Source organism: Lucilia sericata, unplaced genomic scaffold (genome assembly GCF_015586225.1).
Source record: "Lucilia sericata isolate MDLA Ls3-8-SP2 unplaced genomic scaffold, ASM1558622v1 Contig000108F_arrow, whole genome shotgun sequence".
Classification (NCBI taxonomy): domain Eukaryota; kingdom Metazoa; phylum Arthropoda; class Insecta; order Diptera; family Calliphoridae; genus Lucilia; species Lucilia sericata.
This window is the reverse complement of record NW_023994140.1, coordinates 539,153-566,591: the sequence shown is the minus strand read 5'-3', so window position 1 is coordinate 566,591 and position 27,439 is coordinate 539,153. Positions and strand designations below refer to the sequence as shown.

Here is a 27,439-nt window from a genome sequence, read left to right as displayed (position 1 = left end):
AGAACAAGAACAGAACAAGAACAGAACAAGAACAGAACAAGAACAGAACAAGAACAGAACAAGAACAGAACAAGAACAGAACAAGAACAGAACAAGAACAGAACAAGAACAGAACAAGAACAGAACAAGAACAGAACAAGAACAGAACAAGAACAGAACAAGAACAAGAACAAGAACAGAACAAGAACAGAACAAGAACAAGAACAGAACAAGAACAAGAACAAGAACAAGAACAAGAACAGAACTAGAACATAACTAGAACAGAACTGGAACAGAACTAGAACAGAACTAGAACAGAACAAGAACAGAACTAGAACAGAACTAGAACAGAACTAGAACAGAACTAGAACAGAACTAGAACAGAACTAGAACAGAACTAGAACAGAACTAGAACAGAACTAGAACAGAACTAGAACAGAACTAGAACAGAACTAGAACAGAACTAGAACAGAACTAGAACAGAACTAGAACAGAACTAGAACAGAACTAAAACAGAACTAGAACAGAACTAGAACAGAACTAGAACAGAACTAGAACAGAACTAGAACAGAACTAGAACAGAACTAGAACAGAACTAGAACAGAACTAGAACAGAACTAGAAAAGAACTAGAGCAGAACTAGAACAGAACTAGAACAGAATTAGAACTGAGCTAGAACAGAACTAGAACTGAGCTGGAACAGAACTAGAACAGAACTGAAACAGAACTAGAACAGAACTGAAACAGAACTAGAACAGAACTAGAATAGTACTAGAACTAGACCTGAACTAGAACTGAACTGGAACTGAACTAGGACTAAACTAGAACTGAACTAGACTTGAACTAGAACTGAACTGGATCTATAAATGATTTAGAAAGGTTCATAAAACTGATTAAGAACTGATCGATTATTACTGTATAGCAATTTAATTTTTCAGTAAAAAAATCAGTTTCCCAAATAGGTCTGAAGTATTTTCATACATAGTTTCTTTACAAAAATATGTGTACGTGATGAACCGTAAATAGATTTTGAGTATTCTGTTATTTTACTCACTTTCAATTGTTTTAATTTTTATTTTCTTTTTTTAATTTTATTAAACAAACTTATAGGTCATTGAGTTTTTAAGTATGTTAACTACGAGCGTTTCTTTTCTTTGCCATAAAAATAATAATAAGTACATGACACATGGCGGACAAGGTGTTGACGACGAAAACAATAATTTAACAGTTCAATATCAAGGTTATCAAATAAAACATTTAATTAAATAAACAATATACAGTGGGAGTCTATTTTATATGGAAATAATTAGCATTTTTGGGTAGGGACTACTAGCAGCATTTAATTGGTCTAACAGCTGATCATCAGATTAGTTACAGTTTAAATTTAGATTTAAAATGAAGGAGCAGAATGAGCTGTAGGAGCTAGAAAGATACAAAATAATCTCCTCGTTATGTTTCTGGTACTATTTCTGGTGTATTTCAATCTTATGAGTCTAGAGTCTAAAGTCTCTTTTTGCTTTAATATACTATTAAACCATAAGTATTGTGAAACACTTACAATTGTAGTCTGATATGCTGTCAATTATGAATTGTATCTAGTTACCTGATTAAGAAATAACTTAAACAAGTTAAGATTAATACCAACAATCAAAATTAACATTAATTGTGATTCACTTCAACTCAGACATGATTAAAATTTAATAATATTTAAAAAATTTGTTTTACTATAAGTAAGACCTTAAAGTTTTCTTATTAAATTCATTCTTAGTTTATAAAAAAATTAACAAAACGTTAAAATTTTTTAAATGCCTCCATTAGGTATGAACATCTTTTTTTAATTTTAGCACAATAACTGTTTGTTGAAGATCAAATCTCAGGAGACGAGATGAGAATTTAACAAAATAACAATTTAGCAAAATAACTGAAATTGTGAGGAATGTTATTTTAATATTTAAAGGTAATTGAACTTTAAATGTTTAAACATACAAATTTTAACAAAAATACCTTCAAACGAGTTTAATATGGCAAATTTTTTATTTTTGTTAGTTCTAGTTCTGTTCTAGTTCAGTTCTACTTCAGTTCTAGTTCAGTTCTAGTTCAGTTCTAGTTCAGTTCTAGTTCAGTTCTATTTCAGTTCTAGTTCAGTTCTAGTTCAGTTCTAGTTCAGTTCTAGTTCAGTTCTAGTTCAGTTCTAGTTCAGTTCTAGTTCAGTTCTAGTTCAGTTCTAGTTCAGTTCTAGTTCAGTTCTAGTTCAGTTCTAGTTCAGTTCTAGTTCAGTTCTAGTTCAGTAGTTCAGTTCTAGTTCAGTTCTAGTTCAGTTCTAGTTCAGTTCTAGTTCAGTTCTAGTTCAGTTCTAGTTCAGTTCTAGTTCAGTTCTAGTTCAGTTCTAGTTCAGTTCTAGTTCAGTTCTAGTTCAGTTCTAGTTCAGTTCTAGTTCAGTTCTAGTTCAGTTCTAGTTCAGTTCTAGTTCAGTTCTAGTTCAGTTCTAGTTCAGTTCTAGTTCAGTTCTAGTTCAGTTCTAGTTCAGTTCTAGTTCAGTTCTAGTTCAGTTCTAGTTCAGTTCTAGTTCAGTTCTAGTTCAGTTCTAGTTCAGTTCTAGTTCAGTTCTAGTTCAGTTCTAGTTCTAGTTCAGTTCTAGTTCAGTTCTAGTTCAGTTCTAGTTCAGTTCTAGTTCAGTTCTAGTTCAGTTCTAGTTCAGTTCTAGTTCAGTTCTAGTTCAGTTCTAGTTCAGTTCTAGTTCAGTTCTAGTTCAGTTCTAGTTCAGTTCTAGTTCAGTTCAGTTCAGTTCCAGTTCAGTTCCAGTTCAGTTCTAGTTCAGTTCTAGTTCAGTTCTAGTTCAGTTCTAGTTCAGTTCTAGTTCAGTTCTAGTTCAGTTCTAGTTCAGTTCTTGTTCAGTTCTTGTTCAGTTCTTGTTTAGTTCTTGTTCAGTTCTTGTTCAGTTCTAGTTCAGTTCTAGTTCAGTTCTAGTTCAGTTCTAGTTCAGTTCTAGTTCAGTTCTAGTTCAGTTCTAGTTCAGTTCTAGTTCAGTTCTAGTTCTGTTCTAGTTCTGTTCTGTTCTGTTCTAGTTCTGTTCTAGTTCTGTTTAAAAAAGTACTATTTTAGTACTTCTTTTTGCACCAAAAAGGGTTTAATAAGGTTTGTTGCTTAAGTCTTTTGTTTCTATAGTTGACACCTTTGCTCTCTCTCTTTCTCTCCCTTGTTTTCAATGTTTCCGCTTGTTTCTTAAGTCTTTTGTGTTTTTAAGTGAGTTTTTTTTTATCCAAAATAAACAACAAAATCCTTAAAAAGAAATAAACAACAAAACACCCACTATAGCACATTTAAAGTGTTGCTATGAGTGTTTTTATTGAGTGAAAAGAAATATTAAATCATTTTATTTTTGTTTCAATAAGAAAAAGAAGTTTGAATAAAAAACGAGTTGATTCCTACCAAAAACAAACACAACAATTTAGACTCAATTCCAGACACGAGACAAAGGCATAGTCTACCGGCATTCAAATTTACAATAACAACACGACTGAAATGCTGAGTATGATTTTGGTTTAAAAGTGTTGTGGTGGTAGTTGTTGTTGTTACTGTTTTATGTTTAATAAAATGTTTGTGTTTTTTTGTTGTAGTCTTTTTAATACCCGACTCAAAGTTGTCAGCAGGTAGAAGACAAGCAGATACAATTTAAACGTGAACGTGTACGCAGTCGATACGCTCGTCACTAAGAGAAATAAAATTTCGGTTTAAAAAAGAAATACGTTGTGTGTTTAAAATCAATTTAAAACATTTGTGTCAATAAAAAAAGTTTTAAAATTATAAAATAAATTTTTAAAGAAAATTAAAAAGAAATGTAAGAAAAAATCTTTTAAAAAATTTTCAAAATAAAACCATTTTAATAAAACTAAAATCATAAAATTTAATGTAAAAAATCCATAAAAAATTCTTCAATTTTAACAAAAAGTGTTTAAATCTAGAAATTTTTAAAAAATATAAAAATTTAAGTGTTTTTTTTATCTTTTAAACAGAAAGTGTTTTAAAATAAGATATAAAATTTAATTGTCAATTGTTGTAATAATGAAATAAACAACAAAAAATTAATGGAGATTTTTTAGAGATTTTAAAAAAACGTGTTTTAAAATTCCACCACAAAAAAAGTGTTTAATTGTTTTTTTTTTTTTTTTAATTTATAACTAATTGATTAAATCTCAAATAAAAAAGCGAATTCCCAAAATAAATTAAAAAAATTGTTAATGATCTTTTCAGATCACATTGAACATTTAATAGAAGATCGCTAAAATATTCAAATTATAATATAATCGAAGATCTAAAAGTACAAGAATATAAGCTTGAATAAAAGATCTTTTAAAATATAAATTTTAACTTTGAATTTCTGCTGCAATCCAAGATCACTGATCAGACAAATTTTAGTTTCAATAAAAGGATTTTAATTGCTTCAAATTAAGCTTCAATTGAAGATCTTTGATCACATCAAATTTAGCTCTAAGCAAAGATCTTTGATCATATTAAATTTAACTTCAAATGAAGATCATTTTGATCAAAGCTGTTTTAGGTTAAAGTGAAGATCTTTAAAAGTCAAGATCTTTAAAAGTTAAGATCTTTAAAAGTGAAGATCTTTAGATTTTCGGTTGATGTTATTCATTTGGTGTGATCAAAGATCTGCTATCGATGCCTGGTCACTAACAGATCTGAGCTAAAAGAGATCAGTGATCTTCAATTCAATCTAAAGTTGTTCTGATTACAGTTCTTCTACTGAAGAACTGCCATCGAAGTGAAATTTTATGCAATCAAAGATCTACGATCGAATCTAAATTTGCTGTATGATCAGAGATCTGATATCGAAGAGATATATAATTGATGTTAAATTCTGTTTAATCAAAGATCTGATATCGAAGCCAAAACTGGTCATGATCACAGATCTTTAAATGTTACCATAATCAGCATTAATCCAAGATCTTTGATTAGACAAATTTTAGCTTCAAAAGAAGATCTTCGATCAACCCAATGTTAGCTTCAACTGATGGTCTCTGATCAAGCCAATATTGGAATTCATTGAAAATCCTTAATCACACCAATTCTAGTCTCGATCGAAGTTTAATTGAAGATCTTTGATAAGATCTATAAAAATGTTAAAAGAAGATCTTTCGAAGATTTTCGATCATACCGAATTTAGCCTCAATGAAAGTTCTCTGATCATACTGATTTCAGCTTCAATTGAAGAAATTTTATTACAGCAATTTTAGCTTATATTAATGATCTTAGATCAGATTATTTTTTCATATTGATCACATCAAATCAAAGATCTTTGATAACATCAATTTTAGTTGCAGTTGAAGATCATTGTTCAAACCAATTTAGCTGCAATCAAAGATCTTAGATCACATCAAATTTAGCTTTCAGAGAAGATCACTGATCAAACCAATTTAAGCTTCAATTAGAGATCTTTGCTCAGAAAAAATTAAACATCAATTGAAGATCTTAAATCACACCAATTTTAGCTGTAATCGGAGACCTTCATAAAAACCATTTTTAGCTTCTATCGAGAATAAGAATTTAAGCTTCAATTGAAGATCTTTGATCATACCAAATTTAGTTTCAATCGAAGATCTCTAATCAAATCGATTTTAGATTCAATAGAATTTCTTTGATCACACCAAATTTAGCTTCAATTGAAGTTATTTTTAGCTTCAATCCCTAGATCTCAGATCACACCAATTTTAGCTTCAGTTAAAGATCTTTGATTAATCCAATATTAGCTTCTATCGAAGATCATTGATCAGACCAATCTTTTCTTCAATTGAAGATCTTTAATCATATAAATTAAGCTTCTCTGATTGAATCAATTTAAGCTTCAATTGAAGATCTTTGATCAATCGAATTTTAGCTTCTATCGAAAATCATTTCATCATATAAATTCAGCATCAATAGAAGATCTCTGATCAAATCAATCGAAACTTAGGATCACACCAAATTTAGCTTCAAAAGAAGATCTTGACAGTGTGCAATTTCTGCCTCGATCACCGATCTGTAAATCGTGCTATTTTCGATCATAGATCTTTAAATTGCTACGATCGAGCAAAATTTGGCTTCAATAGAAGATCATTAAATGGTATAATATTGGTTTAAAGGGAATAACTTTAAATTGACCAATTTTAGCCTTGATCGCATATCCTTAAATAGTTCAATTTTAACTTCAATAGAAGATCTTTAAATTGTACAATTTTAGCATCGATCACCGATCTTTAAATTGCACATTTTTAACCTTGATCACAGATCTTTAAATAGCTCAATTTTAGCTTCGATCGCTGATCTTTAAATTGTTAAATTTTAGCTTCACTAGAAGATATTTAACTATTGCTTCAACAGAATATCTTTTAATTGTATAATTTCAGCCTCGATTACAGTTCTTTAAATTGTTAAATTTTAGTCACGATCGCATATCTTTAAATTCTTTAATTTAAGATTCAGTTAAAGATCTTTAAGTAGTCTAATTTTAACTTCAACAGAATATCCTTAAATGGTACAGTTTTAGCATCGATCACTGATCTTTAAATTCTTCAAATGTAGCTTCGATCACCGATCTTTAAATTGTACAATTCCAGTCTCGATCGCAGATCTTTAAATTGTACAATTTTATGTTCGATCACCGATCTTTAAATTGTGTATTATTAGCAGCGATCGCAGATCTTTAAATAGCTCAATTTTTGTCTTGTTCACAGATCATTAAACTGTATAATTTTAGCCTCAATCGCAGATGTTTAAATAGACCAATTTTAGCCTTGATCACATTTCTTTAAATTGTATAATTTCAGTCTCGATCGCAGGTCTTTAAATTGTACACTTTTATGCTCGATCCCAGATCTTTAAATTGTGTATTTTTAACCGCGATCGCAGATCTTTAAATAGCTCAATTTTTATCTTGATCACAGATCATTAAACTGTACAATTTTAGCCTCGATCGCAGATCTTTAAATAGACCAATTTTAGCTTTGATCACATTTCTTTAAATTGTACAATTTTATGCTCGATCACCGATCTTTAAATTGTGTATTTTAAGCCGCGATCGCAGATCTTTAAACAACTCAATTTTAGCCTCGATCGCAGATCTTTAAATTGTGTATTTTTAGCCGCGATCGCAGATCTTTAAATGGCTCAATTTTATTCATGATCGCAGATCTTTAAATTGTACAATTTTAGCCGCGATCACAGATCTTTATAGCTCAATTTTAGCCTCGATCGCAGATCTTTAAATTGTTAAATTTTAGCTCGATCGCAGATCTTTAAAGAGTCAAATTTTAGCTTCGATCAATGATCATATTTTAGCTTTAGTTGTATACCAATTTTTGTTTTAGTTTTAATACATAAATTTAAGCTTTAAGCACAGATCTTTATTGACATTTTCTTTACAGAAATCTTGTTAAAAATTTTATTTAAAACTTTATTTTTTTTTTAAATAATTAGTGAGTGGACAAAGAAGAATTCTTGTTTTTTGTTTAATAAATTCAAATGACGTAAAATCTTATTAAATTTGCATAATTCTTTAGTAATTTGTAACGGTGTTTGGCAATAATAATAATAATTAAAAATAAAGAAAAAACAAAAGCAGGTTTTTTGTATAAAATTATTTAAATTTTAATAATTATAATTCTAAAAAAGGAAATTATAAAAATGATTAATTGGAGCTACTTTTATAAGACCTTATATTGGATAAACTAATCTGACAAGCCAATTCACTTTTATTTCAAAACTTGTATAATTTTTCTCCTATTTTTTTAAGAATTTCTATAAATGTTTTTTATTTAACTATTTCTTTTGCTTTATTTTTATTTACTTTACTTTTTCTATATAGCTTCTTCTTTTTTAAACTTTTTTGTTGTTATTTTTACTTTTTTTTCAAAACTTATATTTGTTTTTATAATATTATACCAAAAAAAGAAAGAAAGACAGACAGACAGACCTCATGGTGTTAATGGCCTTGACTTTTAACGTGTTTTGTGTTTGTTTTCTTCTCTCAACTAAATAAAATAAAAACAAAAATCTTCCCTCTTGTGGTCATCAGCGCATCATTGTCATTATCATCACTGTTTTAATTATGGCGTTTTTTTATTATGTATTGTTGTTTTTTTCAACGTTTAATAAATTATAGTCATTATTATTTAAGTTAAAGTTTGAGGAACATTATGTATTATATCAGCTGGATAAAGTAATTTGTTTTCTTTTTAAAGCTTTTGTTCTTTGAACACAGAACTTTGAAGCTCTAATTGGAATGATCAATGATCTTCAATGAAAACTAAAATTGGACTGATCAAAGATCTCGAATGAAATTAAATTTGGTGCCATCATAGATCTACTCTCGAAGCCATAACTTGTAATTGGAGCTAAAATTGATCAGTGATCTTCAATTTGAAGATAAAGTTGATCTGGTGAAAGATCTTCTGTTGAAGCTAAAATTGCTGTAAAAATTTGGTGTGATCAAAGATCTTCGATGGAAGCTACTGGCCATGATAAGAGATCTTCGATTAAAGTTAAAATAGATTCGATCAAAGATTTGATATCGATGTCAAAACTGGTCATGATCAAAGATCTGCGATCGAAATTAACAATGGTGCGATCATAGATCTCGAATCCATAACTTGTAACCGGAGCTAAAATTGATCAGTGATCTTCAATTTGAAGTAAAATGTTATATAATCAAATATCTGCGATTGAAGATAAATTGGTGTGTGATCAAAGATCTTCGATGGAAGCTAAATTTCGGAGGATCAATGATCTGATATCGGAGTCAAAACTGGTCATGATCAGAGATTTTCGATTGAAGTTAAAATTGGTTTGATTAAAGATTTCATATCGATGTCAAAACTGGTCGTGATCAGAGATCTTCGAATGAAAACAAAAATTGGTCTTATCAAAGATCTGCGATCGAAATTAACTTTGGTGCGATCATAGATCTGCTCTCGAAGCCATAACTTGTAACCGGAGCTAATAATCAAATATCTTCGATTGAAGATAAATTTGGGGTGATACAATTTCTACGATGGAAGCTAAATTTCGTATGATCAATGATCTGATATCGGAGTCAAAACTGATCAGAGATCTTCGATTGAAGTTAAAATTGATTTGATCAAAAATTTGATATTGATGTCAAAACTGGTCGTGATCAGAGATCTTCGATTAAGGCAAAACTGGTCATGATCAGAGATCTTCGATTGAAGTTAAAATTGGTTTGATTAAAGATTTGATATCGATGTCAAAACTGGTCATGATCAGAGATCTTCGAATGAAAACTAAAATTGGTCTTATCAAAGATGTGCGATCGAAATTAACTTTGGTGCGATCATAGATCTGCTCTCGAAGCCATAACTTGTAACCGGAGCTAATAATCAAATATCTGCGATTGAAGATAAATTTGGTGTGATACAATTTCTACGATGGAAGCTAAATTTCGTATGATCAATGATCTGATATCGGAGTCAAAACTGATCGTGATCAAAGATCTTCGATTGAAGTTCAAATTGATTTGATCAAAGATTTGATATTGATGTCAAAACTGGTCGTGATCAGAGATCTTCGATTAAGGCAAAACTGGTCATGATCAGAGATCTTCTACAAGATCTACAATTGAATATACAATTGTTCTGTTTAAAGATCTTCGATTGAAGCCATCGAGTTGTGATTAGAGATCATCTATTGAAGCTAAATGTGTTGTTATCAACGATCTTCGATTGAGGCGATCGAGTTAAAAACTGCTTTGCTTGAAACTAAAATTAATCTGATCTAAAATCATGGATTAAAGCTGTTGTTATCAACGATCTTCGATTGATGCTAAATTTATTGCGATCAACGATCTACGATAAAAACCAAATTGGTTCAATCAGTGAAAGCGATCAAGACTAAAACTAGTATGATCAAAGAACTTCACTTAAAGCTGATTGAAGCTAAAATTGTTCTAATTAAAGCTTTTCGATTGAATCTAAATGTATTGTGATCAGTATGTGATCGTAGCTAAACTTGAATATGCGATCGAAGATAAATTTGATGTGATTAAAGTTTAGAGATCTACGATTGAAACTAAATTGTTTCGAAGCAAACATTTAGCTAAACAGTGAACTTTAATGTGAATTTAAATTAATCCGATCAAAGATAGTGATCGAGATTGGTTTGATCAAAGATTTTCGCTTGAAGCTAAAATTTGTACTATTGCAAGCTATTTGATTGAAAATTTGATTGGACCTAAAATTGGTGTGATCAATGATCTTCGATATGAGCAAAATACGGCTGATATTGATGTAAAATGTGACAATTGTGCTAATCTCTTCCCTTACATGATCTTTAAGCACGTGATTGAAAAAACAAACAAGAGAACTGATCATTTCTTTTTTGTTTACGATTTTTAAACTAAAATAAATTAGGTCATGGTTAACTTCCATGATCAAAATACCACTGACGTTGTAAGTCAGTGAGCACAATATGATGGTGGTAATATACGAGTTAGCCCTTTAAATAAAATTGCGCACAGTTCAGTGCAAATTTAATGACACTTGAACAAAAAAAAAAAACAATTATAACAAGTTTAAAATATGTCTCTCTAAAAAAAAGAGAGTAAAATACAATATTATTAACTACACTAAAATATTGTTTATATATAAACTGAAACAAATTCAAATATAATGACGATCATATTGATCATATTATTTCATGATAATGTTTGTAGTTATTGTTATTTTATGTTAATAAATTATAACTAACCGAAAATGTAAACTTGTTTTAATATTTATTTTGGTTTATAAAGTTGCCAATTTTTTTCATATATTTTTAATACGCTTTGTTTGTATTTTACAAACCAAAAGAAAAAAAAAACGTCATCATCATCATCATTACTATCATTGAGGTCGTATTTATGTTTTGTGTACTAATTTAATTTTGATTTTTATTTTTTTGTTTAAAAAAAATTCAATGAAATCCTCCAAAATAGTATGTACATGATGAAATTTTATTATTTACCCCACATATATCGGAAATGCTCTCTTTTGTTAAGTTCATTTACGTGTCTAAATTCACACCTTTTTTTGTAACTATTACTTCGGTTTTACATTGCTATAAATCCGTAACAAAAGTGGACAAAAAATACTTATCATTAATCATGTTGTTTAGTAATTAAATCTCGGGGCTAAATATAATTTTCTTTTCAATAATATAGTCAGTTTTTTTTTTGTAAATTGTTAAAAGAAATAACATAATTTTAGCTATACAAATATATTTAGTAAATAAATATAATTATCATATAAATAAAGTAATTAAATAATTAAAATTTATTTGCATTTAATTTAAAGTATTAATTTTAACTTCATACGTCTGTTATACGTCTGATGATAGATCTACATCAGACGCATAACAGCTGTAATCGATAAATTTTAGCTTTATTCATAGATCACTGAATCAAAGTTTAACGATCAATTTTAGTATAAACCGTGTTCTAGTTCTCTTCTGTTCTAGTTCTGTTCTAGTTCTGTTCTAGTTCTAGTTATGTTCTAGTTCTGTTCTAGTTCTGTTCTAGTTCTGTTCTAGTTCTGTTCTAGTTCTGTTCTAGTTCTGTTCTAGTTCTGTTCTAGTTCTGTTCTAGTTCTGTTCTAGTTCTGTTCTAGTTCTGTTCTAGTTCTGTTCTAGTTCTGTTCTAGTTCTGTTCTAGTTCTGTTCTAGTTCTGTTCTAGTTCTGTTCTAGTTCTGTTCTAGTTCTGTTCTAGTTCTGTTCTAGTTCTGTTCTAGTTCTGTTCTAGTTCTGTTCTGTTCTAGTTCTGTTCTAGTTCTGTTCTAGTTCTGTTCTAGGTCTGTTCTAGTTCTGTTCTAGTTCTGTTCTAGTTCTGTTCTAGTTCTGTTCTAGTTCTGTTCTAGTTCTGTTCTAGTTCTGTTCTAGTTCTGTTCTAGTTCTGTTCTAGTTCTGTTCTGTTCTGTTCTGTTCTGTTCTAGTTCTGTTCTGTTCTGTTCTGTTCTGTTCTGTTCTGTTCTGTTCTGTTCTGTTCTAGTTCTGTTCTGTTCTGTGTTGTTCTGTTCTGTTTTGTTCTGTTTTGTTCTAGTTCTGTTCTAGTTCTGTTCTAGTTCTGTTCTAGTTCTGTTCAAGTTCTGTTCTAGTTCTGTTCTAGTTCTGTTCTAGTTCTGTTCTAGTTCTGTTCTAGTTCTGTTCTAGTTCTGTTCTAGTTCTATTCTAGTTCTGTTCTAGTTCTGTTCTAGTTCTGTTCTAGTTCTGTTCTAGTTCTGTTCTAGTTCTGTTCTAGTTCTGTTCTAGTTCTGTTCTAGTTCTGTTCTAGTTCTGTTCTAGTTCTGTTCTAGTTATGTTCTAGTTATGTTCTAGTTCTGTTCTAGTTCTGTTCTAGTTCTGTTCTAGTTCTGTTCTAGTTCTGTTCTTGTTCTGTTCTAGTTCTGTTCTAGTTCTATTCTAGTTCTGTTCTAGTTCTGTTCTAGTTCTGTTCTAGTTCTGTTCTAGTTCTGTTCTAGTTCTGTTCTAGTTCTGTTCTAGTTCTGTTCTAGTACTGTTCTAGTTCTGTTCTAGTCCTGTTCTAGTTCTGTTCTAGTTCTGTTCTAGTTCTGTTCTAGTTCTGTTCTAGTTCTGTTCTAGTTCTGTTCTAGTTCTGTTCTAGTTCTGTTCTAGTTCTGTTCTAGTTCTGTTCTAGTTCTGTTCTAGTTCTGTTCTAGTTCTGTTCTAGTTCTGTTCTAGGTCTGTTCTAGTTCTGTTCTAGTTCTGTTCTAGTTCTGTTGTAGTTAATTTCTAGTTTAGATCGTTGAGTAGACCAAATTTTTCTGCAATCAATAATCATTGATCAAACCATGTTTATTTTCAATAACAGAGTAGACCAAATTTTTCTGCAATCAATGATCATTGATCGTTGTCATATGACAATGCACTTTTTCCATACCTATAATAGTTTAGTTGATCATTTATGCTAAAAAGTTTCAAAAAAACTGTCAAACAAACTAAAAATTCCACCAAATTAAATCAAGAGCAAATCAAACTTCAAACAAAAAACTTTTGTTTACAACATTAATTGTTTAAATTTTTAAAAAATAACAATAACATATTTTAAATTGTATGCTAATTTGAAGATATTGTGTTAAAAATAAGAAACGTTTAATCAATAAAACTAATTCAAATAAGTTTGAATAAATAATACACAAATTATGGTTTATTCAAAAGTTTGAAATCGAACGTTAAAACAAAGATAAATTTTAACAGGTTTTAAACAACGTGAGAAAAATTTGGAAATAATTTACAAAAATTATATAGATTTTATTGAAAGATAAATCGTTTAAACAATTCTTATAAAATTTGTGTTTTATACAGTTTCCTAGTTTTAAGTGATTTTTCCGCTTTTGTTACTTTACTAATTAAATTTATTTGATAGGATTCTTTTAATTTAAAGTCTTGTCTAATTTTGATTTTTGTTTAAAAATTAAATTATTAATTATTTATATTTTTATTTAATTTTTTAAAATTTCTATACAAAATTAATAATACTCAGGCGTATGAGTATTATGGTGGCTTCTAACAAAAGTTTTCTATAATTTTTTAACTATAAAGGCGATTCGAATAAAAATTGGTTAAATTAGAGAAAATACTATAAGGCATCTGAAAATATTATTCAAAAAGTTATAAACACTAAAATGTTTAATTAACCAAAAATAGAAAAAAAAAAATTTTCTATTAAGTTGTTACTATTTTAAAATTTTATATTTTTTATGTGTGATTTTATAAAATTGTCTATTATTATTTGTATTCTTTGAAGTCTTGTCTAATTTTGATTTTTGTTTAAATTTTAAATTATTTAAGATTTATATTTTTATTTAATTTTTAGAAATTTTCTTACAAAATTAATAACACTCATACGTCCAGGTGGTTTTTAAGGAAAATGCGTTATATTATCTAAATGAATAAATCTATTGATATAAAACTTATGCAATAGATACAAAAACCCAAAAAAAAATCTTTTCCGGCCTTAGGAACTCACACAATTTTTGTGAAGAAAGTATTTCTTTCACTTATTTTCTTTTATCTTTATTATAATTCAAATTTTTTCTATATATTCATATCTTTACACCAATTTGTTATACCAGTTCGGTTACTTATAAAATTTAAACCATTTAAAGAAATTATGTCATTTCTTTTTATTGGTTTAATGAAATAATGCCAAGTTAAAATGAAATTGGTCATGAAATAGTTTAATTTATTTTTAATTTTTTTTATTACATCCAATCAATTAAAGCGTAACAATTTTTTTATCTTGAGCCAGTTTTGTATAGGAAATCAATGGATATGTTTATAAATAAATTGGCGCCAAAAAGAAGTTGAACACATAAATATGAATAAGAAAAAAAGTGAACAAAATTAAAAAACAAATAAAACCTTATAATTTGAAATGAAACTAATTTATTTTAAAATATTTTTTAAAGGTTAAAACCAGAGTTAAAAAACTTATAAATGATCGAGATATAAACACAACAGCAACGACAAACGAATTATTCAAATCTGATCTATAGATTAGACTATTGACTGATCTCTAGCCTAGACTATAGATTGATCTGTAGTCCAGACTATCGATTGATCTATAGTACAAACTATAGATTGATATACAACCAGACTGATCTATAGTCCTGAATATAAACTGATCTGTAGTCCAAACTATAGACTGATCTATAGTCCGGACTATAAACTGATCTATAGTCCGGAATATAAACTGATCAATAGTCCAGACTATAGACTGATATATAGACCATACTATAAACTGATCTATAGTCCAGACTATAGACTGATCTATAGTCCGGACTATTCTATAGTCCATACTATTGACTGATCTATAGTCCAGACTATAGAGTGATCTATAGTCCTGACTATAAACTGATCTATAGTCCAGACTATAGACTGATCTATAGTCCAGACTATAGACTGATCTATAGTCCAGACTATAAACTGATCTATAGTCCAGACTTTAGATTGATCTGTAGTCCAGACTATCGATTGATCTATATTCTTGACTATAGATCAATCTATATTTTTGACTATAGATCAATATATAATCTTGGCTACTATAAAGACAGAACTAGAACAAAACTAAAACAGAACTAGAACAGAACTAGAACAGAACTAGAACAGAACTAGAACAGAACTAGAACAGAACTAGAACTGAACTAGAACAGAACTAGAACAGAACTAGAACAGAACAGAACTAGAACAGAACTAGAACAGAACTAGAACTGAACTAGAACTGAACTAGAACTGAATTAGAACTGAACTAGAACTGAACTAGAACTGAACTAGAACTGAACTAGAACTGAACTAGAACTGAACTAGAACTGAACTAGAACTGAACTAGAACTGAACTAGAACTGAACTAGAACTGAACTAGAACTGAACTAGAACTGAACTAGAACTGAACTAGAACTGAACTAGAACTGAACTAGAACTGAACTAGAACTGAACTAGAACTGAACTAGAACTGAACTAGAACTGAACTAGAACTGAACTAGAACTGAACTAGAACTGAACTAGAACTAGAACTGAACTAGAACTGAACTAGAACTGAACTAGAACTGAACTAGAACTGAACTAGAACTGAACTAGAACTGAACTAGAACTGAACTAGAACTGAACTAGAACTGAACTAGAACTGAACTAGAACTGAACTAGAACTGAACTAGAACTGAACTAGAACTGAACTAGAACTGAACTAGAACTGAACTAGAACTGAACTAGAACTGAACTAGAACTGAACTAGAACTGAACTAGAACTGAAACTAGAAGCTGAACTAGAAGTGAACTAGAAGTGAACTAGAAGTGAACTAGAAGTGAACTAGAACTGAACTAGAACTGAACTAGAACTGAACTAGAACTGAACTAGAACTGAACTAGAACTGAACTAGAACTGAACTAGAACTGAACTAGAACTGAACTAGAACTGAACTAGAACTGAACTAGAACTGAACTAGAACTGAACTAGAACTGAACTAGAACTGAACTAGAACTGAACTAGAACTGAACTAGAACTGAACTAGAACTGAACTAGAACTGAACTAGAACTGAACTAGAACTGAACTAGAACTAGAACTGAACTAGAACTGAACTAGAACTGAACTAGAACTGAACTAGAACTGAACTAGAACTGAACTAGAACTGAACTAGAACTGAACTAGAACTGAACTAGAACTGAACTAGAATTGAACTAGAACTGAACTAGAACTGAACTAGAACTGAACTAGAACTGAACTAGAACTGAACTAGAACTGAACTAGAACTGAACTAGAACTGAACTAGAACTGAACTAGAACTGAACTAGAACTGAACTAGAAATGAACTAGAACTGAACTAGAAATAGAACTGAACTAGAATTGAAGTAGAACTGAACTAGAACTGAACTAGAACTGAACTAGAACTGAACTAGAACTGAACTAGAACTGAACTAGAACTGAACTAGAACTGAACTAGAACTGAACTAGAACTGAACTAGAACTGAACTAGAACTGAACTAGAACTGAACTAGAACTGAACTAGAACTGAACTAGAACTGAACAAGAACTGAACTAGAACTGAACTAGAACTGAACTAGAATTGAACTAGAACTGAACTAGAACTGAACTAGAACTGAACTAGAACTGAACTAGAACTGAACTAGAACTGAACTAGAACTGAACTAGAACTGAACTAGAACTGAATTAGAACTGAACTAGAACTGAACTAGAACTAGAACTGAACTTCAACTAGGACTTGAACAAGAACTGAACTAGAACTAAACTATAACTGAACTATTTTAGCATTTTTCAGATATTGACAAGCTTAGCTGCTTTACAGTTGGCATCACTGCTGTGTATACTTCTGTTTATAAACCTTTAGATGTTTATAAACATTTGTATATGTATTTTCATTCAAACAACAAATGTTTTTAATACCCAAACTGACCATTAAACTATAATTAAGCAGTTAACATCAAACGTACATTTTAAAAACAAATTACTGAAAAAATGATTTTTAATCTAAAGGTCAAACTTTAGTGTTATTATTTTTTTTTTAATTTAACGGTCTGTCTGTTAGACATTAAATTGTAATTAAATTGCCAAACTTTGGTTTTAAGATGTTTTATTTAATAATATATTAAAAAAACACCTTTATGTATATAAACTATTCTTTTTATCTTGCCAAAGAAGTGGAAGTTTAAGAAAAATAATGTAATATTATTTAGAAATAGTTGAATTTAAGTTTAAGTTTTGTTACTAGTTTAATTGACCTTGTTTTGATTTACACAATTTAACAGAAATTAAGAATAATTTTTTAAAAAATTTTCTTCAATAATTTAACAAATTGTCTATTGTTTTGTTTACAAAAAAAACCATAAGCGGAAGAAATTTTATTTAAAGAAAAGAAACTAATTTATTTAAAGAGTTATGTGTCTTATATAATGTGTTGATATAGACAATATTAAAGCGGCTGCTAAGCAACCGAGTGGTGCGGCATGCCACCAAATTGAAAAAAACAACATTTAATGGCAAATAATAATAAATAAATACGAAAACTAAATAGAGTTTCTTTAGTTCAAGCTAAAAAAGAAGCTTGAAATTTTAAGAAAAACATGCTTAAAGAGACATCATGCAACATTTAACAGACAGACGAGCGTAACGTAAACAATCTATAATACAAACTCTTAGTGGTATGAATAGTGGCAGGTAGGCTTCAATCACAGTGTTAAAGCGCCAAACAAATTATAAGATTTTGAAATGTTTTTCTTTTCATGAAAAATAAAACCTCAAAATAATAGTATGTATATGGTTACACTCAAAAATCAGTGGTGGGTTTACTAACACAAAAGGGGCCGAAAGTAAACGAATTTATACTAAAACACAAAACGAACCTACACGAAATATAAAAATACTTTCATTATTTTAAATTTAACATTTCCATGCCTGATTTTCTTCTCTAATTCTTCGTACCCTCTTTATGCCCACCACTGCTTTCTAACCATACCGAATGTTTACATTTCATTCCAGCCTGTTTGTTGTCTTTTCGAGTGACAGTCTAAGCTACAAAATAACACTAACAAAATCTTCAGAAAAAGTTGTTGGTCTATTAACATGTTTCATTTTTTTTTCGCTGCCATTTATTTGTTTAATTTTTTCTCACTTTTTGTTTTTTCTTTTCTTCAAAATTTATGTTTCAGTGTGTTAATAATGCCAAATATGTTATGTTGGTTACTATTTTTTTCAATTATTTATTAAAACAATAAATTGAATAATTGTTGCTACTGGTGGTTATGTTAACATTTGTGGAATAACGAAACGTAGAAACATAATGGGAGCGGCAGGCGAATGATTAGACTCTAGATAATAGTAGAGTTTATAGTCTAGAGTCTAGACTATACATACAGTTATAGTCTAGGTTATAGATCAGTCTATAGCCTAGACTACAGATTAATTTATAGTCGGGACTATAGATCAATCTATAGATTAGTATTTTGAATCGAATATAGATCAGTCCATAGTCTATATTATAGATCAGTCTATAGTACAGTCTATAGTCTATAGAATAGATCAGTCTATAGTACAGACTATTGATCCGTCTATAGTACAGACTATAGATCAGTCTATTGTACAGATTATAGATCAGCCTATAGTACAGACTATAGATCAGTCTATTGTACAGATTATAGATCAGTCTAGTGTACAGATTATAGATCAGTCTATAGTACAGACTATAGATCAGTCTATAGTACAGACTATAGATCAGTCTATAAATCAGACTATAGATCAGTCTATAGATCAGTCTATAGTACAGACTATAGATCCGTCTATAGTACAGACTATAGATCAGACTATAGATCAGTCTATAGATCAGACTATAGATCAGTCTATAGTACAGACTATAGATCCGTCTATAGTACAGACTATAGATCAGTCTATTGAACAGATTATAGATCAGTCTAGTCTAGTATAGTTCTGTTCTAATTCTGTTCTAGTTCTGTTCTAGTTCTGTTCTAGTTCTGTTCTAGTTCTGTTCTAGTTCTGTTCTAGTTCTGTTCTAGTTGTGTTCTGTTCTAGTTCTGTTCTAGTTCTGTTCTAGTTCTGTTCTAGTTCTGTTCTAGTTCTGTTCTAGTTCTGTTCTAGTTCTGTTCTAGTTCTGTTCTAGTTCTGTTCTAGTTCTGTTCTAGTTCTGTTCTAGTTCTGTTCTAGTTCTGTTCTAGTTCTGTTCTAGTTCTGTTCTAGTTCTGTTCTAGTTCTGTTCTAGTTCTGTTCTAGTTCTGTTCTAGTTCTGTTCTAGTTCTGTTCTAGTTATGTTCTAGTTCTGTTCTAGTTCTGTTCTAATTCTGTTCTAATTCTGTTCTAATTCTGTTCTAGTTCTGTTCTAGTTCTGTTCGAGTTCTGTTCTAGTTCTGTTCTAGTTCTGTTCTGTTCTAGTTCTGTTCTAGTTCTGTTCTAGTTCTGTTCTAGTTCTGTTCTAGTTCTGTTCTAGTTCTGTTCTAGTTCTGTTCTAGTTCTGTTCTAGTTCTGTTCTAGTTCTGTTCTAGTTCTGTTCTAGTTCTGTTCTAGTTCTGTTCTAGTTCTGTTCTAGTTCTGTTCTAGTTCTGTTCTAGTTCAGTCTAGATCAGACTATAGATCAGTCTATAGATCAGACTATAGATCAGTCTATAGATCAGACTATAGATCAGTCTATAGATCAGACTATAGATTAGTCTATAGTACAGACTATAGATCCGTCTATAGTACAGACTATAGATCAGTCTATTGTACAGATTATAGATCAGTCTATAGTACAGACTATAGATCAGTCTATTGTACAGATTATAGATCAGTCTAGTCTAGAATAGTTCTGTTCTAATTCTGTTCTAGTTCTGTTCTAGTTCTGTTCTAGTTCTGTTCTAGTTCTGTTCTAGTTCTGTTCTAGTTCTGTTCTAGTTCTGTTCTAGTTCTGTTCTAGTTCTGTTCTAGTTCTGTTCTAGTTCTGTTCTAGTTCTGTTCTAGATCTGTTCTAGTTCTGTTCTAGTTCTGTTCTAGTTCTGTTCTAGTTCTGTTCTAGTTCTGTTCTCGTTCTGTTCTAATTCTGTTCTAATTCTGTTCTTGATCTGTTCTAGTTCTGTTCGAGTTCTGTTCGAGTTCTGTTCTAGTTCTGTTCTACTTCTGTTCTACTTCTGTTCTAGTTCTGTTCGAGTTCTGTTCTAGTTCTGTTCTACTTCTGTTCTAGTTATGCTCTATGTCTATTTTACATCAATTTGGAATAGAGAAATAAAAATTTAAATTTTCCTTTAATCTACTTTCTTTTCAGCTCCCCCTCTTCCTTCAACCAACACACACACACACAAATCTCCGACATGAAACGACGAAAACTCTTAATCTACTGGTCAGCTTTACATGCCGGCCTAAGTTTGGTAACCTTTCTTACTCTATTACTAGCACAACAGGCCGATGCCGCTATTATACCACCGCCCTGGAGTGATCCGGAAAAGAATCCTTGTGCCGCCATGCCCGGCGGTTGGCAATTGTTATATTGGCCTCCTTTAAAGAAATGTTTTAAAATATTCACCATTGGTTATCCCTGCCCCGAAACAATGGAATTAGGACCCACAGCCTCTATAGGTTCTAGTAAGAAGAAATCTATGTCTAATGCTCCCCTAGCTGAGTGTCGATGTCCTCCAGGCACTGTGTTAAGTGCAAAAAATAATAAATGTTATAAAATATTCGAGAGAGGACCTTGCAATAAGGGTCAGTATTTCAGTCCGATAGCAGAGACACAATTGGGGATTAAGAGGTAGGATGTTACAATAATAAAATGTTAATGTTTGCAATAATTTGTTCTTTACTATATATATTTAAGAACCACGAATCGTTGGGGTGTTTGCAAAACACCGAGATCTTGTCCGGATGATATGGTGTTTTGGCCAAAGGATGGCAAATGTTATACGAAATTAACCAAAGGACCCTGTACCAAAGGAAAGCTAGTAGTATTAAATGAAGAAGGTTTGGCTGAATGTCAGGTGGGTAAAAAAGATGATCTAAATCTGTTCTAGTTCTGGTCAAGATCTGTTCTAGTTCTGTTTTAGTTCTGTTCTAGTTCTAGTTCTGTTCTAGTTCTGTTCTAGTTCTGTTCTAGTTCTGTTCTAGTTCTGTTCTAGTTCTGTTCTAGTTCTGTTCTAGTTCTGTTCTAGTTCTGTTCTAGTTCTGTTCTAGTTCTGTTCTAGTTCTGTTCTAGTTCTGTTCTAGTTCTGTTCTAGTTCTGTTCTAGTTCTGTTCTAGTTCTGTTCTAGTTCTGTTCTAGTTCTGTTCTAGTTCTGTTCTAGTTCTGTTCTAGTTCTGTTCTAGTTCTGTTCTAGTTCTGTTCTAGTTCTGTTCTAGTTCTGTTCTAGTTCTGTTCTAGTTCTGTTCTAGTTCTGTTCTAGTTCTGTTCTAGTTCTGTTCTAGTTCTGTTCTAGTTCTGTTCTAGTTCTGTTCTAGTTCTGTTCTAGTTCTGTTCTAGTTCTGTTCTAGTTCTGTTCTAGTTCTGTTCTAGTTCTGTTCTAGTTCTGTTCTAGTTCTGTTCTAGTTCTGTTCTAGTTCTGTTCTAGTTCTGTTCTAGTTCTGTTCTAGTTCTGTTCTAGTTCTGTTCTAGTTCTGTTCTAGTTCTGTTCTAGTTCTGTTCTAGTTCTGTTCTAGTTCTGTTCTAGTTCTGTTCTAGTTCTGTTCTAGTTCTGTTCTAGTTCTGTTCTAGTTCTGTTCTAGATTCTGTTCTAGTTCTGTTCTAGTTCTGTTCTAGTTCTGTTCTAGTTCTGTTCTAGTTCTAGTTCTGTTCTAGTTCTGTTCTAGTTCTGTTCTAGTTCTGTTCTAGTTCTGTTCTAGTTCTGTTCTAGTTCTGTTCTAGTTCTGTTCTAGTTCTAGTTCTGTTCTAGTTCTGTTCTAGTTCTGTTCTAGTTCTGTTCTAGTTCTGTTCTAGTTCTGTTCTAGTTCTGTTCTAGTTCTGTTCTAGTTCTGTTCTGTTCTAGTTCTGTTCTAGTTCTGTTCCAGTTCTGTTCTAGTTCTGTTCTTGTTCTAGTTCTGTTCTAGTTCTGTTGTAGTTCTGTTGTAGTTTTGTTCTAGTTCTATTCTAGTTCTATTTTTCTTTAAATTCTGTTCCAATCCAATTCTATCTCTTTTTAGTGTCAAAATTCTGGAGCCTTAAGTCCTTATTTTTATGATTTAGAAGAAACCTGCCATGAACATTATACCAAAGGACCTTGCTCCACACCGGGACATCTATTTTTACCGGGAGGACGTTGTGATTGTCATCGTTTCCTGCCTCACTATCACGAAGAGCAGCAAATGTGTTATGAATTAAGTACAAAATAAAAAATCCTTTAAATCCACTTAAAGGTAAAAAGAATTAATTCTTCTTTTAAAATCTTTGCTTTTAGATTCTCCTGGTCCTTGTCCACCGGGTCATGTGTTCATAGTGCCCGAAAACACTAGTTCCAATGATAACGAAGCCTATGGCCTTATATTTACACGAGCCAAATGCCAGTGTAAAGATGGTTATGTACCCTGGTCCGATGGTTTATGTTATCGTCTTTATACTCGAGGACCCTGTGGTCCCGACGAATTTCTTTTGAATTCTACTACTTGTATACGAAATTTCTGTGGTAAAAATCGTTTATATTTTCCCGATCAGAAGCAATGTTATCGCATAGGTTCACAAGGACCCTGTGATCTCTATCAGGTGGTGGTATTCGATTTTACCGCCCGTCCCTCGGTAGATGGTATTTCCTATAATGGTATGTGTGGCTGTGCTGGGGTTATTAAGAATCTAGATCAACAGTGCTCTACCCCCGAAGAATCTACTACAAATACTTGTGAATCCACCCCGGGAATGGTAGAGTTAGAGGGTAATTGTTATAAATTATATAGTAGAGGGCCCTGCGGACCGGGTCAATGGTTGGAACCTATTAAATCTTTAACTCTGGATACAGCTAGATCAATACAAACTAAAGCTAAATGTGTTTGCCGTCCCGGTTATACACCCGCAGAGAGAGCAGCTAATATGACAACGGCGGGAGTGCAACAGTGTAATGCACCCACTGTGGGTTTAGCCAGGTATTTGACGCAACATTCTCTAAGTCAACGACAAAATTCCAAATTCTCTACCAGCTTTACCATGACTAATTTTCAATTCTAAGATAAATTTCTTACTAATTGTACACCTCTAGCTGTAAATAATTTAAATTTCCAGGGATTTAGAAAACAAGACTGCATGTTTGATTCTAAAACTTTTTGTATACTAAAATTTCCTTCTTAAACCTTGCATGTTGTCTCTACATTTTGTATATTCTTCCAAAATCTTTTATTTCTTTCAAATACAGGTTTAAACCCCATTAGACTTAAAGGTATGTGGTGGTTTTTACACATTCCCTGTAAAAGTTTCTCATGTCTAAGCATGTTTCTGTTTATATTCATTTTAAATCTATATTATTATTTAATCTTAATTTTATTTTGATTTTTAGATGGTTTTTAGAAATATTTGGTTAAAACCTCCCGACTCAATGCGCAAAAAATGCAAAAACTAAATTTTTATTTTAAGTATTTTTTAAGTTTAGTATTTAAGTTTTTTAAATTGTTATAAGATTTTTGAAAAGCTAAATTTAAGTTTGTGCCATTATCATAGAGAAAAACAAATTATACGAAATTGAAATGAAATAAATTATAAATATTCGAATAATTTAATAACAGCAATTATCTTTATTTAAAAAAAGGGAACAATAGAACTGAACTAGAACTAGAACTGACTAGAACTGAACTAGAACTGAACTAGAACTGAACTAGAACTGAACTAGAACTGAACTAGAACTAACTGAACTAGAACTGAACTAGAACTGAACTAGAACTGAACTAGAACTGAACTAGAACTGAACTAGAACTGAACTAGAACTGAACTAGAACTGAACTAGAACTGAACTAGAACTGAACTAGAACTGAACTAGAACTGAACTAGAACTGAACTAGAACTGAACTAGAACTGAACTAGAACTGAACTAGAACTGAACTAGAACTGAACTAGAACTGAACCAGAACTGAACTAGAACTGAACTAGAACTGAACTAGAACTGAACTAGAACTGAACTAGAACTGAACTAGAACTGAACTAGAACTGAACTAGAACTGAACTAGAACTGAACTAGAACTGAACTAGAACTGAACTAGAACTGAACTAGAACTGAACTAGAACTGAACTAGAACTGAACTAGAACTGAACTAGAACTGAACTAGAACTGAACTAGAACTGAACTAGAACTGAACTAGAACTGAACTAGAACTGAACTAAAACTGAACTAGAACTGAACTAGAACTGAACTAGAACTGAACTAGAACTGAACTAGAACTGAACTAGAACTGAAGAACTGAACTAGAGCTGAACTAGAACTGAACTAGAACTGAACTAGAACTGAACTAGAACTGAACTAGAACTGAACTAGAACTGAACTAGAACTGGACTAGAACTGGACTAGAACTGAACTTGAACTGAACTAGAACTGACTAGAACTGAACTAGAACTGAACTAGAACTGAACTAGAACTGAACTAGAACTGAACTAGAACTGAAACTAGAACTGAACTAGAACTGAACTAGAACTGAACTAGAACTGAACTAGAACTGAACTAGAACTGAACTAGAACTGAACTAGAACTGAACTAGAACTGAACTAGAACTGAACTAGAACTGAACTAGAACTGAACTAGAACTGAACTAGAACTGAACTAGAACTGAACTAGAACTGAACTAGAACTGAACTAGAACTGAACTAGAACTGAACTAGAACTGAACTAGAACTGAACTAGAACTGAACTAGAACTGAACTAGAACTGAACTAGAACTGAACTAGAACTGAACTAGAACTGAACTAGAACTGAACTAGAACTGAACTAGAACTGAACTAGAACTGAACTAGAACTGAACTAGAACTGAACTAGAACTGAACTTTAAAAAGTTTTTATAAAAAAATGTTTATTTGTTATTAAATGTTTTATTGTTTGCAATAAAAATGTCTCACTTACCCTAATTGCTCTTCCAATTCACCAACCTGTTTCTCTAACATATTACGTTTTTCTTTGCAGGCTTTCAGTTCATATTCCAATTGATAAACCTTCTCTGTCTTCGAATCTAATTGAGTCTAAAGAGTAAACAAAAGTCTTATAAACAAATAATAATATTTGTTAAAAAAAATAAATCCTACCAAAATTTTATCCTTTTCATTTTCCAAAGAAACATAAGTCTGCTTTAAAGCTGCTACTTCACTGCGTAATCTGATCACCTCCTGCTGGGAAGACTCACGATTGGTATCTAAAGTATTTAAACGCATATTTGAGGATTCTATTTGGCGTTCAGCTAATAAAAGTTTATTTTGATAATCCGATAAACAGCGTTCGGTCTGTTCGTGTAGCATTCTGAAATAAAAGTAGCCAAATTCTATAATTTATCCTCCACTATAATATCCACAAATTACTTCAACTGATTGTAGGTCGTTTGTAGCTTATTATTCTCCTCCCTCAATTGGAACTGCTGTTGTTTATAGCACTCCAGCTCATCTTTCAACATCATTATTTGTGACTCCGATGGCATACGTGCTGATTGTAATTCCCTATTTTCTCTTTCTAATTGCCGCAAACGTTCACTAAGTCCCTCATAACGCTGTTGTGTACAATGCATTTGCTCATCATGCATTTTAGTGGTACACAATAGCTTCTCCCTTAATGTATCCCTTTCACATTTAACACGTTCCACTTCAGCTCTAGCACAATCACGTTCTCTTTCCACTCTCAAGACCACAGCCTGAACACAATCACTGCTAGAACTAGAGGCAGTAGAACGTGCTGTGGAGGGTAAGGAGGAGGCAAGATTTTGGTTATCTTTAAGGCAGGGCACAAGAGCATTACTTTGTCTTATACATAACTCGGAACGTAAAACGCGCAGTTCTTCGTCTTTAGACTTAATTTGGTTTTGAAGAAATTCAATTTCTTTGTCTGAACCCGCCTTGCTAAGTAGGCGTAGATATTCTTTTTGAAAGAAATCACGTTCCGATTTGAGGCGTATTTTTTCTTCATCTAAATGTTGGGCATGTTGAGATTCGATTTCTTTGATTTCTGGGGAATATAAATGTTAGAAATTGTAGTCTTTTGTTTGGAGCATTGAAACATACCTTTTTGCAAGTATTGCAGTTTCGTTTTTAATTTTGAAACTTTACGCTGTAAGTGATCATTTTCTTGCTTGAGTTCAGATTCTGTAAAAAGAATCAAATACACATATAAGTTGTAAAATCAGGTCCTTCCTAGTTGAATTTTAGTTGACTTGTAGTTCTATTCTAGTTCCGTTCTAGTTCTGTTCTAGTTCTGTTCTAGTTCTGTTCTAGTTCTGTTCTAGTTCTGTTCTAGTTCTGTTCTAGTTCTGTTCTAGTTCTGTTCTAGTTCTGTTCTAGTTCTGTTCTAGTTCTGTTCTAGTTCTGTTCTAGTTCTGTTCTAGTTCTGTTCTAGTTCTAGTTCTGTTCTAGTTCTGTTCTAGTTCTTCTAGTGTTCTAGTTCTGTTCTAGTTCTGTTCTAGTTCTGTTCTAGTTCTGTTCTAGTTCTGTTCTAGTTCTGTTCTAGTTCTGTTCTAGTTCTGTTCTAGTTCTGTTCTAGTTCTGTTCTAGTTCTGTTCTAGTTCTGTTCTAGTTCTGTTCTAGTTCTAGTTCTGTTCTAGTTCTGTTCTAGTTCTGTTCTAGTTCTGTTCTAGTTCTGTTCTAGTTCTGTTCTAGTTCTGTTCTAGTTCTGTTCTAGTTCTGTTTCTAGTTCTGTTCTAGTTTGTTCTAGTTCTGTTCTAGTTCTGTTCTAGTTCTGTTCTAGTTCTGTTCTAGTTCTGTTCTAGTTCTGTTCTAGTTCTGTTCTAGTTCTGTTCTAGTTTGTTCTAGTTCTGTTCTAGTTCTGTTCTAGTTCTGTTCTAGTTCTGTTCTAGTTCTGTTCTAGTTCTGTTCTAGTTCTGTTCTAGTTCTGTTCTAGTTCTGTTCTAGTTCTGTTCTAGTTCTGTTCTAGATCTGTTCTAGTTCTGTTCTAGTTCTGTTCTGTTCTAGTTCGTTCTGTTCTAGTTCTGTTCTAGTTCTGTTCTAGTTATGTTCTAGTTCTGTTCTAGTTCTGTTCTGTTCTAGTTCTGTTCTAGTTCTGTTCTAGTTCTGTTCTAGTTCTGTTCTAGTTCTGTTCTAGTTCTGTTCTAGTTCTGTTCTAGTTCTGTTCTAGTTCTGTTCTAGTTCTGTTCTAGTTCGTTCTAGTTCTGTTCTAGTTCTGTTCTAGTTCTGTTCTAGTTCTGTTCTAGTTCTGTTCTAGTTCTGTTCTAGTTCTGTTCTAGTTCTGTTCTAGTTCTGTTCTAGTTCTGTTCTAGTTCTGTTCTAGTTCTGTTCTAGATCTGTTCTAGTTCTGTTCTAGTTCTGTTCTGTTCTAGTTCTGTTCTGTTCTAGTTCTGTTCT

General features: G+C 31.5%; 2 protein-coding genes across 3 annotated transcripts in view; one reads left to right on the top strand and one right to left on the bottom strand.

Annotated features, from left to right (window-relative positions):
* LOC119600218 (centrosomal protein of 135 kDa) overlaps positions 1 to 27,439 on the bottom strand; it is a 40,027-nt gene that overhangs the window by 9,051 nt on the left and 3,537 nt on the right. The window contains exons 6-9 of the mRNA XM_037950312.1: positions 26,147 to 26,229; positions 25,454 to 26,090; positions 25,184 to 25,394; positions 25,005 to 25,120 (exon numbers count right to left, since the gene is read on the bottom strand). Coding sequence (XP_037806240.1) covers positions 25,005 to 25,120; positions 25,184 to 25,394; positions 25,454 to 26,090; positions 26,147 to 26,229 — 1,047 coding nt within the window. The remainder of the gene's footprint in view (positions 1 to 25,004; positions 25,121 to 25,183; positions 25,395 to 25,453; positions 26,091 to 26,146; positions 26,230 to 27,439) is intronic.
* Positions 3,639 to 23,674, top strand: LOC119600220. 2 transcript variants are annotated; one of them, XM_037950314.1, is made up of 6 exons: positions 3,639 to 3,817; positions 20,276 to 20,758; positions 20,825 to 20,984; positions 22,120 to 22,297; positions 22,374 to 23,049; positions 23,457 to 23,674. In XM_037950314.1, the coding sequence occupies exons 2-6, from the start codon at positions 20,322 to 20,324 to the stop codon at positions 23,479 to 23,481; spliced, it is 1,476 nt and encodes a 491-aa protein (XP_037806242.1). In that variant the 5' UTR covers positions 3,639 to 3,817; positions 20,276 to 20,321; the 3' UTR covers positions 23,482 to 23,674. The 2 variants fall into 2 exon arrangements, with proteins under 2 accessions (XP_037806242.1, XP_037806241.1); XM_037950313.1 differs by having other exon boundaries at positions 22,374 to 23,664.

What these genes read in the sequence shown, in the direction of transcription:
- LOC119600220 (XM_037950313.1), top strand. Translation starts at nt 20,322, where the DNA reads ATGAAACGACGAAAACTCTTAATCTACTGGTCAGCTTTACATGCCGGC. An exon ending in ACACAATTGGGGATTAAGAG is followed by an intron (nt 20,759 to 20,824) that starts GTAGGATGTTAC and finishes TATATATTTAAG; the next exon opens with AACCACGAATCGTTGGGGTG. An exon ending in GCAAATGTGTTATGAATTAA is followed by an intron (nt 22,298 to 22,373) that starts GTACAAAATAAA and finishes CTTTGCTTTTAG; the next exon opens with ATTCTCCTGGTCCTTGTCCA.